Here is a 15,373-nt window from a genome sequence, read left to right on the forward strand (position 1 = left end):
AAAGCACAAACACACAGCACTACTTGTCCGGTCTCGTTCGCATATACCCAGTGTGATGCTTACCTCAAGGACTACTCTTCATATACTTACCTGTCTCCAGCGTGTCTCCTTCCCATTGTGTTCCTCGTCTGCTGTGTGTGTGTGTTTACACCAACTCCATTGTTCTCCAGCGATCTCCAGTCTTCAGCATTACTCCAACTACAAAAGAAAGGACAGTAATTATCTCATTCATATCTACTCCACGAATTCCAAGTATCTGTTCACTCACCTGTTTCATCCATTTGCTCTGCTGTGGTTAAATAAACCCTACATTACCTATTACGTCTGTGTCCGTCTCCAGTGTACTGTAACAATATGTATGACAATAAAGTGATTATCATCATACAATTATCAGGTTATAATCATTCACCATAACCTTTTCAATGAGATGCACAATATACAATGAAATAATGTGCTGGATTTTTTAATTAAAATGCAATTCATTATTGTGCAAAAAACAGAAAGAGCAAGCATTTGTGTTTGGTGGTTAATATATGTTGATTATGAGAAAATAGTGAAAGTACAAGTGGAAAATCTTTCCATGAAACAAGAAGTCCGACAGTTGACATGTCATAAATATTGATATAATACAGAGGAGAAATATGTATCGGGCACTTTCTGGAGATGCAATAATGGAATAATGTGTATTTATGTATGTTTCTTAAAATAAAGCTAAGGTTGGCCTAATATATTAAGTGTTTCTATTTAAATGGAGAAAACAAATCACAGAAGTGTGAAATTAAGGTAAATTTCATAAAGAATAATTTCTACCATTGGCATAGTAATAACACTTTCTGGAGATGCAATAATGGAATAATGTGTTTTTATGTATGTTTCTTAAAATAAAGCTAAGGTTGGCCTAATATATTAAGTGTTTCTATTTAAATGGAGAAAACAAATCACAGAAGTGTGAAATTAAGGTAAATTTCATAAAGAATAATTTCTACCATTGGCATAGTAATAACACTTTCTGGAGATGCAATAATTGAATAATGTGTTTTTATGTGTGGCATAGCGTTTGGGTATGAACATGCATATGGGCCCGGGCAAACTGAACCCTGCAGCGAGGGGACCTGTGAGGAGGACATGTAAAGGCAAGTATAAACATTTTCTCAGTGTTTGTATTAAAAATCTAAACAGTAATTCACATTATGTTTATACTGATGTTATAATTGATATAAAATAGGAAAAGCCTATTTATTGTGTTTTTCATAGCTTGAACATTTCTGGCCTCTCCCCTGGATTGCAGGCTGCACTCTTCACAAAGCACAAGATAGTGATGTTATAAATAACACTGAAGCTTCGAGGCGCATATCAAGCACACAGCACAGTCTCCAAGCCCTGAATCAAGGAGTGTATTTTTTCTTACGTAGTCACGCGATCGATTACAAAAACGAAGCCTCATTTTCTGTTCATTCATGTGGGTGATTTGCTTTGCATATCAGAATGTTTGAACTGCAAAGTAAAGTTTGAACTAGGACTGTCACGATATCAGCTTAGAAAAATGTAAATTCTTATGTAATATGTCCTCTTAATGTTGATTTTTCAGATATCAGATAAGACTCATTTGGTTGGGAGGGCCTTAATTCAACGATAAATAGAGCATCATTTCTGAGCACAATATTATTCAACTAGACCCTCTTCAAAGACTGCTGGTATGTATTAATATTTATGTCTATTTTTGATAGCATAATATTTCTCAAATTAATAACATATTTAAAATAATAAATATATCAATTGTTTATTAAATATTGTTAATTATATTTATTATACAAACTATTTTGTTTAAAAGCAGATAACTGCTGAATTGTGAAGGTCTTCTGTGAGGTTGATACAGTGATGAATTCCAGGTGAGTTGAATATTTATGCTCTCTGTATAAGGGTAAAAGTATAATTGGAATGGAAAAAAGTGATTTATTGAATACAGTTTTATATCATTTTGGTGTCATTTTCACTGGTGATAAATTTGCAGAACTCTTGGCACAAAACTCTAAACCAATCACACTTGTAACACAGCTCTTTGTTAAAAAAGAAAGTCTAATAACAACTGTTCTGACATAAAGAAGGCCTTGTTAGTGAAGAAGCTGTTAGTGGTTTTTCTTTGAGAGCATGATATGCAATGGAGGTTTTACTAATAACATTACATTTTTTTTTTTGGACAATTCAGGGTGTAAAGATATAGTATATAGGAGTCTAGAAGTGTCTTGTTCCACTCACTGCAATCCAACAATGACAAAAGAACATTCAACAAGAATCATTTGTATTGATAATTTGTCTGTATAATTAAGTTTAAAAAGGCTAAAAATAGTGTTTAATGCTAATCATTCTAAATAGCATTAAATAACACTGAACATTTAACGTTTTTCAACATTCTAAAATTACCTTATGTCCAGTGTTGGGCACGTTACTTTAAAAAAGTAATTAGTTATAGTTACTAGTTACTTCTCACAAATAGTAACAGAGTTAGTGACTGAGTTACATCATTAGAAAAGTAACTAATTACCAGGGAAAGTAACTATTGCGTTACTTAAAAACAAAAATAAATATCAAATAACTTGAATGCCCCCAATATTAAATATAAGTCTAAGAGTAAATTATTCTTGATCCGACTCATGACTCATGATCCGCTCTTGCTTATAAAATTTCTCTGTACTGTACAATACGTGTTGGTAGCCATTAAAGAAAATGTAGTTTAATATTTATGTTTAAATAGTCCTATGTTATGTTTTAAATTCATTTACTTGATTATGAAAAGTGAACAGCATGAGTAAGATGCATCATAAGATGCGCAATATATCGGGAGACATGGAGTGGGTCAGACATGATTTGACCACTTAAGTTTTGTTTCGAAGAAAGCCTTTCTTTAAAGTGAATTTCATTTTGTAAAAATTGTATCTTAATTTTAATCAATGTTTCATCAACCAATTGCCTGGATTTAATAAATAAGAAGCAAATATAGCAGACAATATAATTATGGCAGGCGCATGCACGATTACTGGCACGTGAACTGGAGCACAACTTATAGGCTTATAGGCCGAAACTCAGCGGCTGCTTGCCTCACATACATGAGAAATATATCTATAGAAAGCTTGAAATATCTAAAAACGAAAAGAAATAGGCTACTCTGATTATGTAGCCTAATCCGAATGAAATGTACATTCTCTCTCTAGGCGCGTCCAGTATCCAGAGATGATGAGAGTCAGCAATGTCAACTTCATCTTCGCAGCCGACACTGATTCAGAAAACATTACTTTATTAATAAACAATTAAAATGTCTCCTTGCTGTTTTTGTCACATTCATAATCATTATTTTTGCCAGTTCTATGTGGCAAGCTTTATGCATGCGCTATAGCCTATATTACAATCATTATTATGGTTTATTCTGTCCAGTATTTAAGAAATTAAATTAATATAAATGTGATTAGTCAACTAATGGCTTCAATAAATTAAGTTTCTGGGGGTGCTGACAGATTGGAGTTGCTGTTTATCACAGTAGATAGGACATTTGAACCAGAAATACGCTTACATTTGACTAAAAGGTTTTTGTCTCTATGCTCAACTAAAGTGAAATAATGAGCATATTTCCACTTTGAGAAACTCGTCTTGTTCTCGCCTTGACTCGCTGTGATTGCCGCACATACTTGAATAAACGGAAACACACCAATCCTACAATACGTTGCTGCTGTAAACAGGTTATGCTGTAGGCTACACACTTCAGCCAAAATTAATTAATTAAAAAAGTAACGCACAACGCACCATATGGTAATGGTAACGGAGTTAATTTATTTAAAAAGTAATGTGTTACAGTATTAGTTACTGTCAAAAGCAACTTTGTTACTAGTAACGCGTTACTGCCAAACACTGCTTATGTCTGCTTGTAGATTTCATTACAATACCTCAGTTCCTCAAAACAACACTTATCTAAGGAATCTGAAAGGGGAAGACAAAGGGGGAAGTTAATTATATGTGCCAAAGTAATTGTAATTTGCAATTACTTTAGCACAACAAAATAAAAAAGCAATTCCAAAAGAAAGAAACATACAGTCATCACTGTACAGCAAACAAACAGACATCATGCAACATTGGTACATTTGTTCAAATATTGTGAATGTAAAACAAAGCAAAAGAGCAAAAGCATAATTATATATGATGTCCACATGAGCTACATCATAATCCGAATAAGGAAATCATAATGCAGCCAAATATAAATTTTGAGAAACATAAATGAAAAAAGTTTTTTAATAAGTAGCTTAATGTTAAAGACAAGTAAACAGCCAGTAATAAGATAAGAACAAATGAACAAATGACAAGGAATAGCACAAATAAATACAATAGAATAAAATGCAAATTAAACAAATAGGTTCTTCAGGTCTAGTATAATATTCAGGTATAAATGACTATAATGTGTAAATTAATTTTACCTTAACCTAATTCTTTGTGTCTTGAGTTTTAAACTGAGTTGTTTGTTCAACCCTCGTGGAGGAGTTCTAACCAATTAGACATTGTCTTTAATTTGGGGTGTGACTATTTCTCCTTCACATACATAAATCACAGTTCTTATCTTAGTCGCAAAGTGTCTTAACTTCCATGCACTAGCAGAGTAAAATTTAGACGTAACTTCAATAAAAAGAGTACAATATATTTTACACAGATTTGATTCATATATTATTTAAATAAATGCAAAATAATTCAAGCACATAACACACCTCCCATAAACCATTCAAAAGTTATAATAATTGTGTGTGATCTAAGCATAAAAGTCACATATAAGTCTGTCTGGCATTGTTTGGAAAGATCTGATGCATTTTGATTTGTAAAGGTAGTGTATGTGGTTCTCAGGGTCTGTTTTAAGTCTCTGTCTTGGGATCAAACAACCTCTGGCGATAACTCATGGTTCCCATCCAGTCGGTCACGTTCGGCGTACGTCGGACAGACCGACGAATAGGAATCTCGCTAGAGAGGCCAATCTACTTCGAGTGTAACTAAACGAGCCAATGCACATTGGCATGCAATCATATGCATCAGCTGCTTGCCTCGCAGCGCGGGTATATAATGAGCAGCAGGTGCGTTGCATCTTCAGCTTTTCGCTTTGGAGCCAAACCTTCTGCAACACTGAAGAAGATAGCTACTGAAAGCACGAGTGTGAACGAGTCTGCTCTTCGAGACGTCTCTTGGTTGCGGTGCAGGTGGACAGCGCAGCAGCGGGGCCGATTTCTCCTTTGTTTTTCTTTGCCTTTTTATTTTGAGCAAAAGCTGTAATCAGCATGAAGGCCGTTCTCACGGCTGGTGAAACGGTGCGCCTAGAGCGCTAAAAAGCTGTTATTACAGCTGGTAAGAGAGCGCCTTCAAGGAGAGTGTACACGACAGGCTGCACATTTCCCTGTCTGTGCTGCAGCGGCTTTTCCCCTGCGTGCTTCAGCACCTAAAAGAGTCAGTCCTTGAAAGAGCTTACATGAGTAGTTCGCGTCTTTTTAAAGATGTCGTACTACTTGTGTGTTTCTGGATGCGGTCGTTACCTGGCGCCTCGGGATGGTCACCAGCGCTGTATCGCGTGCTTGGGCTTAAGGCACGCTGAGGCGGCGTTTGTGGACGAGTCATGTACCCATTGTGGGAAGATGACCGTCGCGGAGCTGCGGTCGAGACTCCACTTTCTGCAAAGGGGTGGAGTCCCGGTCCCGACGCCTCGTTCCAATCCTCCTCAGAGGGTTGCTTCGGGCGGCGGGGCTGGTGACTTGAGGATCACGGTGAGCGCGTTTCCTTCGGGGAACCAACCCCCTAGGAACCCTCACCCCTCTTGCGCTCCGCAGCCAGTAGAGCTGCCGGGGGAACGCGGTGGACCACCCCAGAGGTGTGTACCATCCGTATCCTTCGGAGCTCCCCAAGACGACCGGATGTCGATCGCTGCATCGGAGGGTGAGCCTGACGCTTCTGGGGATGACGATTCGGCGCAGCTGCCTCCCTCGGAGTGACGACTGTGCCCGATTCAGACCCGGAAATGATGGCTATGCTTTCCCGGGCCGCCAACAGGGTCGGGCTCGTGTGGAACCCTCCACCGTGTCCCGAGCCCTCGAGGTTGGATGATTGGTATCTCGGGGTGGCAAGGGCTGGTTCTCAGCAAGGCTTATCAGGCCTGTGGGGAAGCCGCTTCCGCCTTACACGCTATGGCGTTGTTGCAGGTCCATCAGATCCATCAGTACCCAAATTTTCAATAAAAGAGCAGTTTCCTCTATCTCCGGGTCCGAAGAGGGCTCGGAGAGCAGTGGGAGGGCTAGAACCTCACCACTCTCATCCCACTCTTCTGTCGCCAGCGGACAGCAGCGAGCAGCAGGTAGGCAAAACCTCGACTGCTCCCTCTGTCCACCCGTGGAAGCAGGTAAGTGTTGCACAGCACACTGTGACCCCGCTTCGGGCCGCCTCACACAGAGAGCCTCCCGGGCCACGTCCCTGCGTTCCACCTCGCTGCCCCGCGGCGGGTACGCCGGTGGTCCCCTTGGTGCCGCTTGCGCGGTCTCTGGGAGCCTGGCTAGCGCTCCCCAGTCCGTCTCGCTGGCTCCTTCGGACCATCAGGCTCGGCTATGCGATTCAGTTCGCCCGGCGCCCCCCCAAGTTCAGGGGCATCCTCTTCACTACAGTGAAAGATGCCAATGCCCCTGTTCTGCGTGCGGAGATCGCAGTCCTACTGGCGAAGGACGCGATAGAGCCGGTCCCTCCAGCCGATTTGAGGTCGGGGTTCTACAGCCCCTACTTCATTGTACCCAAGAAAAGCGGAAGGTTACGACCGATCTTGGACCTGCGAGTTTTGAATCGGAGCCTTCACAAGCTACCGTTCAAAATGCTCACGCAGAAACGCATTTTCAAGTGCATCCGTCCCCGAGATTGGTTTGCAGCGATCGACCTGAAGGACGCGTACTTCCATGTTTTGATTCTTCCACGACACAGGCCATCGCGTTCGAAGGTCGAGCATATCAGTACAGAGTCCTACCCTTCGGGCTGGCCCTGTCTCCCCGCGTCTTCACGAAAGTCGTGGAGGGAGCCCTTGTTCCCATGAGAGAACAGGGTGTTCGCATTCTCAACTATCTAGACGACTGGCTCATCCTAGCACAGTCTCGGGATCAGTTGTGCGAACACAGGGATTTGGTGCTCAGTCACCTCAGCCAGTTGGGGCTTCGGGTCAACTGGGAAAAGAGCAAACTCGCCCCAGTGCAGAGGATCTCTTTTCTCGGTATGGAGTTGGATTCGGTCGAACAGATAGCACGCCTCACAGAGGAACGTGCTCGGTCGGTGTTGAACTGCCTGAATACGTTCAACGGCAGGACAGCGGTCCCACTGAAGTTCTTTCAGAGGCTCCTGGGGCATATGGCGGCTGCAGTGGCTGTAACACCGCTCTGTCTGCTTCATATGAGACCGCTTCAGCACTGGCTTCACGGCCGAGTCCCGAGATGGGCGTGGCAATGCGGCACGTTCCGGGTGCCAATCACTCAGGAGTGCCGCCGAACCTTCAGTCCGTGGTCGGACCCTTTGTTTCTTCGGGCAGGAGTGCCCCTAGAACAATGTCGCATGTCGCAACTCACCCGCCATCTCCTCCTGTGGAGTCGGAAGCATCTGAGGTCGCTTCGCGCCATTCATGTCCCCGGTGTGCTCAACCGTGTGGCCGACGAGCTATCACGAGCTGCGCTGCCAGGAGAGTGGCGACTCCACCCCCAGGTGGTTCAGCTGATCTGGAGAGAGTTCGGAGAGGCTCAGGTAGACCTGTTTGCCTCACCAGAAACCTCCCACTGCCAGTTGTTTTACTCTCTGACCGAGGGGACACTCGGGACAGATGCACTGGCTCACAGCTGGCCCCGGGGCCTGCGCAAATATGCGTTTCCCCCAGTGAGCCTACTTGCACAGACCCTGTGCAAAGTCAGGGAGGACGAGGAGCAGGTCTTGTTAGTTGCGCCTTACTGGCCCAACCGGACCTGGTTCCCAGAACTCTCACTCCTCGCGACAGCCCCTCCCTGGCCCATCCCTCTGAAGAAGGACCTCCTCTCTCAGAGACGGGGCACTCTTTGGCACCCGCGTCCAGACCTCTGGAAACTCCATGTCTGGTCCCTGGACGGGACGCGGAGGTTCTAGGTGACTTACCCCCTGAGGTACTTAACACCATCACTTCGGCATGTGCACTGTCTACGAGACGTGCTTACGCCTCGAAGTGGAACCTGTTCGTCGAGTGGTGTTCTTCTCGCCGAGAAGACCCCTGAAGATGCTCGATCGGAGTTGTGCTTTCCTTCTTGCAGCAAGGGTTGGAGCGTAGGCTGTCCCCCTCCACCCTCAAAGTCCATACTGCTGCCATATCCGCTTACCACGACCACATAGATGGCAAATCTGTTGGTCAGCACGACCTGGTCATCAGGTTCCTTAGGGGGGCGAGACGGTTAAATCCTCCTCGTCCCCCCTCCATACCCTCTTGGGACCTTACTCTGGTGCTCAGAGCACTCCAGATTGCTCCCTTTGAGCCTTTGCTGTCAGCAGACTTAAAGATTCTGTCTATGAAGACTTTGCTGCTGGTGGCATTGGCCTCCATCAAGAGGGTAGGGGACCTGCAGTCATTTTCGGTCGACGAATCATGCCTAGAGTTCGGGCCGGGTGACAGCCACGTGGTACTGAGACCCCGGCCTGGCTATGTGCCCAAGGTTCCTACCACTCCCTTCAGGGACCAGGTAGTGAGCCTGCAAGCGCTGCCCTCGGAGGAGGCAGACCCAGCCCTGGCTTTGCTCTGTCCAGTTCACGCCTTGCGACTGTACATAGACAGAACTCGAAGCTTCAAGACCTCAGACCAGCTCTTTGTCTGTTACGGAGGCCAGCAGAAGGGAAAGGCTGTCTCCAAGCAGAGGATGACCCACTGGATAGTGGATGCCATCGCCCTGGCTTACCAAGCACAGGGCGTGCCCTGCCCGCTCAGGTTGCATGCCCACTCCATGAGAGGTGTGGCTTCCTCCTGGGCGCTGGCTCGTGACGCCTCGCTAACAGACATTTGTAGAGCTGCGGGCTGGGCGACACCTAACACGTTCACTAGATACTATAGCCTTTGTGTCGAGCCGGTCTCCTCCCGTGTTCTCGCCTCAGGTCAGAGGCACGGAGAAGCCCCGGCTTAGTGTCGGCTTGCTGCGCTACATGCACATTCTATTCTCCAGAGAGTCCCTACGGGCAGACCCTGTTGAGTCCTCCGGTTACCCTTCGGCAGCCGATGTGGCGGAGCGTCTGGCGCCAGGCCTATACTCCGTTGTATCCTTGAGAACCGGATTTAGGCTGGGTTCCATATGTGTGACCCTACAGGGATCCCATATGGCTTTTTCCACGGCTGCTCCTAAACGAAGCCCGTGTCTTTCCCTCTGGGAGAACCCATCTCTCACCGAGTGGAGTCACCCCAGTTCTTCCATATGTTGCACAACCTACAAGGTTAGTCCACATGTACTTATCCATATAACTCCTTCGGGGAAGGATATGGCTTCCGCAGCGTTCCTTATCGCATGTAAGGCTACGCTTTCCCAGCGTTATCCAATTGTCGCACCGAGTGGGTTTTGGGAACAACAGTGATCGACCCTCTCTGCGTGAGCCTGGTCCCACCGTCCTTAGGCAAGGGGGTTCAGGTGGCTTACAACAGAGCGCTGGAAGGGGGCAGCTCCTGTGGCGCTTTGGTAGGGATTCCTATTCGTCGGTCTGTCCGACGTACGTCGAACGTGACCGACTGAATGGGAACGTCTCGGTTGCATAGGTAACCCTTGTTCCCTGAAGGAGTGAACGGAGACGTACGTCCCGTCGCCACAGGCATTGTCCTGCTGATGCTGCCGCCTGCTGGGTTCGGCTCCTCAGCGAAAACCTGAAGATGCAACGCACCTGCTGCTCATTATATACCCGCGCTGCGAGGCAAGCAGCTGATGCATATGATTGCATGCCAATGTGCATTGGCTCATTTAGTTACACTCGAAGTAGATTGGCCTCTCTAGCGAGATTCCTATTCGTCGGTCTGTCCGACGTACGTCTCCGTTCTCTCCTTCAGGGAACGAGGGTTACCTATGTAACCGAGACGTTTTCCTTGTGAAACTCAAGATGTGCCATCTCTTCAACCATTCGTTTTGTTAAACTTGACATCTTAAGAGTTCATTCTATAGTTGGGATCATCTCTCTCAAATGTGAATGGTCTTAATCCCTGCTTAGCTGGACTGGCTGACACCAAAATTATGAGATCTTCGATTTAGGGTCCTGAGTGTTGATTTGGGATTTGACTACTTTTTACACTTTGAAGGAGTTATTTATGTCTCATTAGCTCTCACTTTTTAGTTCCTACATTATACCTGCACTTTATCCAGTATTCAGAGAAGCTCAAAGCAAAAAAAAAAAAAAAACCACTCCTTTTCATGATTAAGTCTAGAAATGTAAGTTGCCTTGGCATGTGTTATACAAATTGTGTTGCACAATAATGAATATTTTTTTTATATATTGTTAAACTCTGCCTGTTTCTCTTGATGAATAAATGGCAGCTACCCGCACAAATGTGCACTTATTTTCAGTGTATTTTTCAGTATATTCACTTTTGTAAACAATATGCACCTCTAATAACCATTTAAAAAATTCGAAAAAAACAAATTTTAGATCAATTTTAGTTAAATTATATATAAAGTTTAATTAAGTTACATAAAAAGTATATAAGGTAAAAAGTACAAAATCCAAAGAACGGAGGCAGGTTAGTCACATTACACTGACTTTAAGTCATGGAGTTCTTCTATACTATTTTATCATTATGATAGCAATATGTATGTTTCTATGTTTATTTGTTTATATGAGAATGAGAAATGGAAAATTATTCCTTCATATGCTGAGATGAGGTGATGTGTTGTTGTGTCTTATATCAGGATGGCCATACGTGTGATTGTGTTTCTAACACTTACAAGGCTGTGTGTCGCTGCTTCCAAAGGTACGTTTAGAATAATACAAGTAAAAATGCCTGAATTTAAAAATCTGTAACCATTGTGTATTATTATATATCAGTCACATTAATTTATTAAAATTATAGGCTCAAATATGGTCATTGAAAACGTGATTTATTTATTTATTTATATTTATTTGTATTACTTTGAACCTGTCTTATCATTTTTTTATCGATTTCATATCATATTGAACAGGGAATCTTGCTCTCAATGCCATGGCTTTGCAGTCCTCCTTAGGCCACTCACTGGGAGATGCTCAACATGCAGTAGATGGAAACAGAGACACAAATTACGGGAAGGGCTCATGCACTCAGACTAAATCTGAGTTTAATCCATGGTGGAGAGTTGACCTTGGAAATGTCTACAGAATAAGCAATGTTACCATCACTAATCGTGGAGATTGTTGCAAAGAGCGGATTAGAGGAGCTCAGATTCGTGTTGGTAACAGTCTGGACAACAGCGGAAACAACAATGAGCTGTAAGAAATGTTTCAATTGTTCTATCATATTCCCATGTTTATCATGTTCAGTCTGGTTTAATAAAACAAAATTGAACCTCCTCCACAAACCAACCACTCAGAGAGCCACAGCCATGGAGATGTACTTTACTTGAACATATTTTATTCAGACTGTGATTAGACATTTTGAAGGTTAGACCACTGTTTCTTGTAGAAATGCAGTATAAAACAAAAATAATTTGTATAGGTTGTTTGCACATGACGTCATGGAGCGGCGCGAAATGCAGTTGGAGGGCAGTAAGTTTGCGTCGTTTATGGTTGCTGTAATTGATCAAACCAAGAAACCATAAGCAGCCAAAGTTGTTGCTCATCAGGGGGGAAAATGCAAGAAATTGACTGAAAAATGCAGGAAAAAGTGGCTTTTAATCCTGCGTCTGCAATCAGGAGCGGCTGAGTCGGATGATGCTTGTGTGTGCAATATGACTTGTATGTCCAACCACTAACAAAAAAGTACTATTCCTCCATAGATTTTTATGATTTCATTTGTTTTCTATAAGGATCGTCACACAGCCGAATAGTGTAATAGTGGCGTAGCATCTGGTATGCACGCGCATATGGGCCTGGGCCCGCTATTATGAGTTTAACACCAAGGTATACTTCAGGCATTCGCATTGCGTAATTTTCGTCATCAGGAGGGTTTGTGGACGTTAAAAAGCCTTTTTTTAATTTTATAGAGGGGAGGGGGGATTTCGCTTGGGGGGATTTCAAGATTTCATTTATTATATAGACATGTAATATAGAAATTCCCATAATTATATAGACATTCCCATAGCTAAGGGGAAGACACGCCTTAAGTTTCATACTTGAGGGAAAAACCTGGTGCTTTACACAACTGGGCACTGGAGAAGTTGCATCTCAATATACGGGCAAATATACCAATTCAGTATAAAAATCGCTCCTCTTTATAATGTTAGGATCACGTCCAACATATGTTGTGATTTTCTGTTTATACCTCTCTTGAAATAGTGTCTAAACCAATACATTATGGATTTTCCTCTATCTTGTCCTTTCTACTTTTCACTTCCTGCCCTTTATCTGAATTTTGAGCGTAATCAGAATCACGTGATGGCAAACAAGCTATTGTGAAGAGTGCAATGTGTTGTGAAGCCTCTGGTTTTCATTTTAACACTGTTCTTTATGGATTTGCAGGGTTGCAACTGTTCTCACTGTTTTTAGTGGCACACAAACATTTTCATTTGAGTCCCTTAATGGCAGATATGTCAACATTTTTTTACCTGGGAATGATGAAATCCTTACTCTGTGTGAAGTCGAGGTGTCTGCAGGTAAGGAACACAGAGAGAGAAGAAAACTCTGTGATAGAATTTGTTTGTGTACTTATTAATGTGTATATAACTGATATTATTTCATTAACAGAAAATGACATACCATCGTACATTTGTAGTTCAAGTAAGTGTTCTTCATTACTTTGAATGTTGTTGTCAGTAATACATATATATATAATATTCTTAATAAGCATTCTGAAACTATAATATACATAATGTGCATCAAGACAGTTGTTATCACAAAATAAACCTGACAGGGTGATTATTATATTGTTACTAGCCACACATAAATAATTCTGTACATGGAATATTGATTTGAGTTTAAATATTTTATTAGCTCACTTGTAATATACTCAAAGCTTCCGTGAAGAAAAAAGATTCCTAGCAAGACAAACATTTAAGGGTTTATGTACAGTCAAGTAAACCAAATTAATGATTACATGGACATATTGATTTTATATGAAACTATTTAAAATCTTGCCTGTTTGTTATCTTAGAATCCATTACAGTGTACACAAACAATGATTTTGGCAACAAGGCGAACTCTACAGTACTCTTAGTATTAAAAATATTTCAATACAATCAATAACTATAACAGAGACTCACCAGTTGTGTTTGTATGAATCGAGAAAAAGCAGGTCTGTGGTGTGATACAAGAAACATCAGAGAAAGGCTTCAGAAACCCGGATGAGCTTTCTGTTATACAGCGTTACTATTGATGACGGTCATTATCTGGAAATATCAGACCTCAGAATGTCACAACTGACCAATCAGAATCAAGTATTCCAGAGAGCCGTGCAATCCTTTGGATTAAATATTTTAGCATTATTTTGCCCATTATATTGGAATTATACTTTAGCACATTAAAGTAAAAAAAAAATAAAAGTTATTGTTTATTATTTTATGTTAAACAGGGAATCTTGCTGTTGGAGGCAAAGCTAACCAGTCTTCCACATACAGTACATATGGAGCTCAGTATGCTATTGATGGCAACAGGAATCCACTTTCCTCTCAGGGGTCATGCTCATATACTAGTTATGACAAGGACCCCTGGTGGAGACTTGACTTACTGGATGTCTACAAGGTAACCAGGGTTGTCATCACTAATCACTCTAGTTCTGCAGACAGAATAAATGGTGCTCAGATCCGTATCGGCAAAAGCCTGGAAAATAATGGCAACAATAATCAGGTGTAAGTATTGTCTCTCTTAATGCTTACACAAATGGTTAGAATATGAGTATATTCTTCTTCATGCTGTTTTGATATGCCCCTCTCTATTTCTATGTTACTGTGTTTCACAGGGCTGCGACTGTTGCGTCCATTCCAGCTGGAGACACAAAAACATTTGAGTTTGAGCCTGTTAAGGGGCGATATGTCAACATTATTATTCCTGGGCGCTATGATTATCTCGTACTGTGTGAGGTCGAGGTGTTTTCAGGTGAGTGATAAAAGGAGAGAGACATGGTGTGTAGACATTTGTACTATATGTACTATTTATACTATGTGTACGTTCCCTTAATGATTGTTTGTTCTGTTTTCATTGCCAGATTAAGTGGAACGAGATGATGTTACACCACAGTCCACTGATCCTATAAGCAAAATATAAGCAAAAAACTACTGTTTTCTGAGCAATACTAATATTGCACTTTTTTCATTGTTTTCATTTTACCTGTGCACCTTTTATTCTTAAGATAAAAGATAAGTTTCAGTGCACATTCAGTAAGGGATGAAATGGTTCTTAAAATGGTTCTTACCCGTCTTTGTTTATCTTGGCTTTCTACATGAATAAAATACTTAAGCATTGCATGTTGTATTTCATGTTTCTGGATCAAAAAAGCCTCATTTAGATATTCACAATGAGGAGGAGGTGTAGTGTTACATAGCTACTCATCTAGGGTTGAGGAGCTGGAAACAAAGTTAAGAAGAATTTATTTATTTATTTATTTTTTTAATAAAAAAGAAAGGACAAGTATGTCCAATCTGTCCCAAAATCAACAACACAACCACCAATTCAGCCAATGTTAACTTTTAATTCTCTGTTATGAAGAGTAAAAAAGCACAAAAATAACAATAACCATAACACAAATATCAATATCAAAATAATAATAATAATAACAACATGTGCGATAGCTTTACGGAGGAGCCTGGCCAAAATAACAAACAAAACAAACTAACTAGAAATCTCTCTAAATGACCTGGAGAAATATAATCCAGAAAAATAAATTACATAACACTTCCCTCTCTCCCTGTTTAACCCTCTGGAGCCTGAGGCTAATTTGGGGCCCTGGAGAAGTTTTGACATGCCCTGACATTTGTGCTTTTTTTAGTTGTTCATAAACATATTAATGGAAAAAGTGTCATGACCCTGTATTCAGCACAAACTAGGTTTACAATAATATGCGAGCAACATGTATGTACATGTTTGTGTTTTTGAAGTATTTAAAAAAGTAGGTTAAGGAAAACCATAAATTAAACATCAAAATTAAATAAAGACTTTAATACACTCATCCCCACAAGGGCTTTTATAGACTACAATTACAATAATAATGATAATTATTGTTATACAT

The 15,373-nt window shown here is 41.7% G+C and overlaps 1 protein-coding gene across 2 annotated transcripts; it reads left to right on the forward strand.

Moving 5' to 3' along the window:
• Window positions 1-1,339: 1,339 nt before the first annotated feature.
• On the forward strand, window positions 1,340-14,554 carry LOC137001986 (uncharacterized). Of its 2 annotated transcripts, none has more exons than XM_067361388.1 (10): window positions 1,340-1,459; window positions 1,589-1,694; window positions 1,832-1,889; window positions 10,932-10,993; window positions 11,202-11,484; window positions 12,673-12,806; window positions 12,898-12,930; window positions 13,721-13,997; window positions 14,108-14,244; window positions 14,354-14,554. In XM_067361388.1, the coding sequence occupies exons 3-10, from the start codon at window positions 1,879-1,881 to the stop codon at window positions 14,356-14,358; spliced, it is 942 nt and encodes a 313-aa protein (XP_067217489.1). In that variant the 5' UTR covers window positions 1,340-1,459; window positions 1,589-1,694; window positions 1,832-1,878; the 3' UTR covers window positions 14,359-14,554. The 2 variants fall into 2 exon arrangements, with proteins under 2 accessions (XP_067217489.1, XP_067217490.1); XM_067361389.1 differs by having other exon boundaries at window positions 1,835-1,889.
• The last annotated feature ends 819 nt before the right edge of the window (window positions 14,555-15,373 follow it).

This window comes from Chanodichthys erythropterus, chromosome 15 (genome assembly GCF_024489055.1).
Source record: "Chanodichthys erythropterus isolate Z2021 chromosome 15, ASM2448905v1, whole genome shotgun sequence".
Classification (NCBI taxonomy): domain Eukaryota; kingdom Metazoa; phylum Chordata; class Actinopteri; order Cypriniformes; family Xenocyprididae; genus Chanodichthys; species Chanodichthys erythropterus.

Bases quoted from the DNA above. Each gene is read 5' to 3' on its own strand.
- LOC137001986 (XM_067361388.1), top strand. The intron at 11,485-12,672 runs GTAAGAAATGTT...ATGGATTTGCAG, and splicing joins AGCGGAAACAACAATGAGCT to GGTTGCAACTGTTCTCACTG. The intron at 12,931-13,720 runs GTAAGTGTTCTT...TATGTTAAACAG, and splicing joins ATCGTACATTTGTAGTTCAA to GGAATCTTGCTGTTGGAGGC.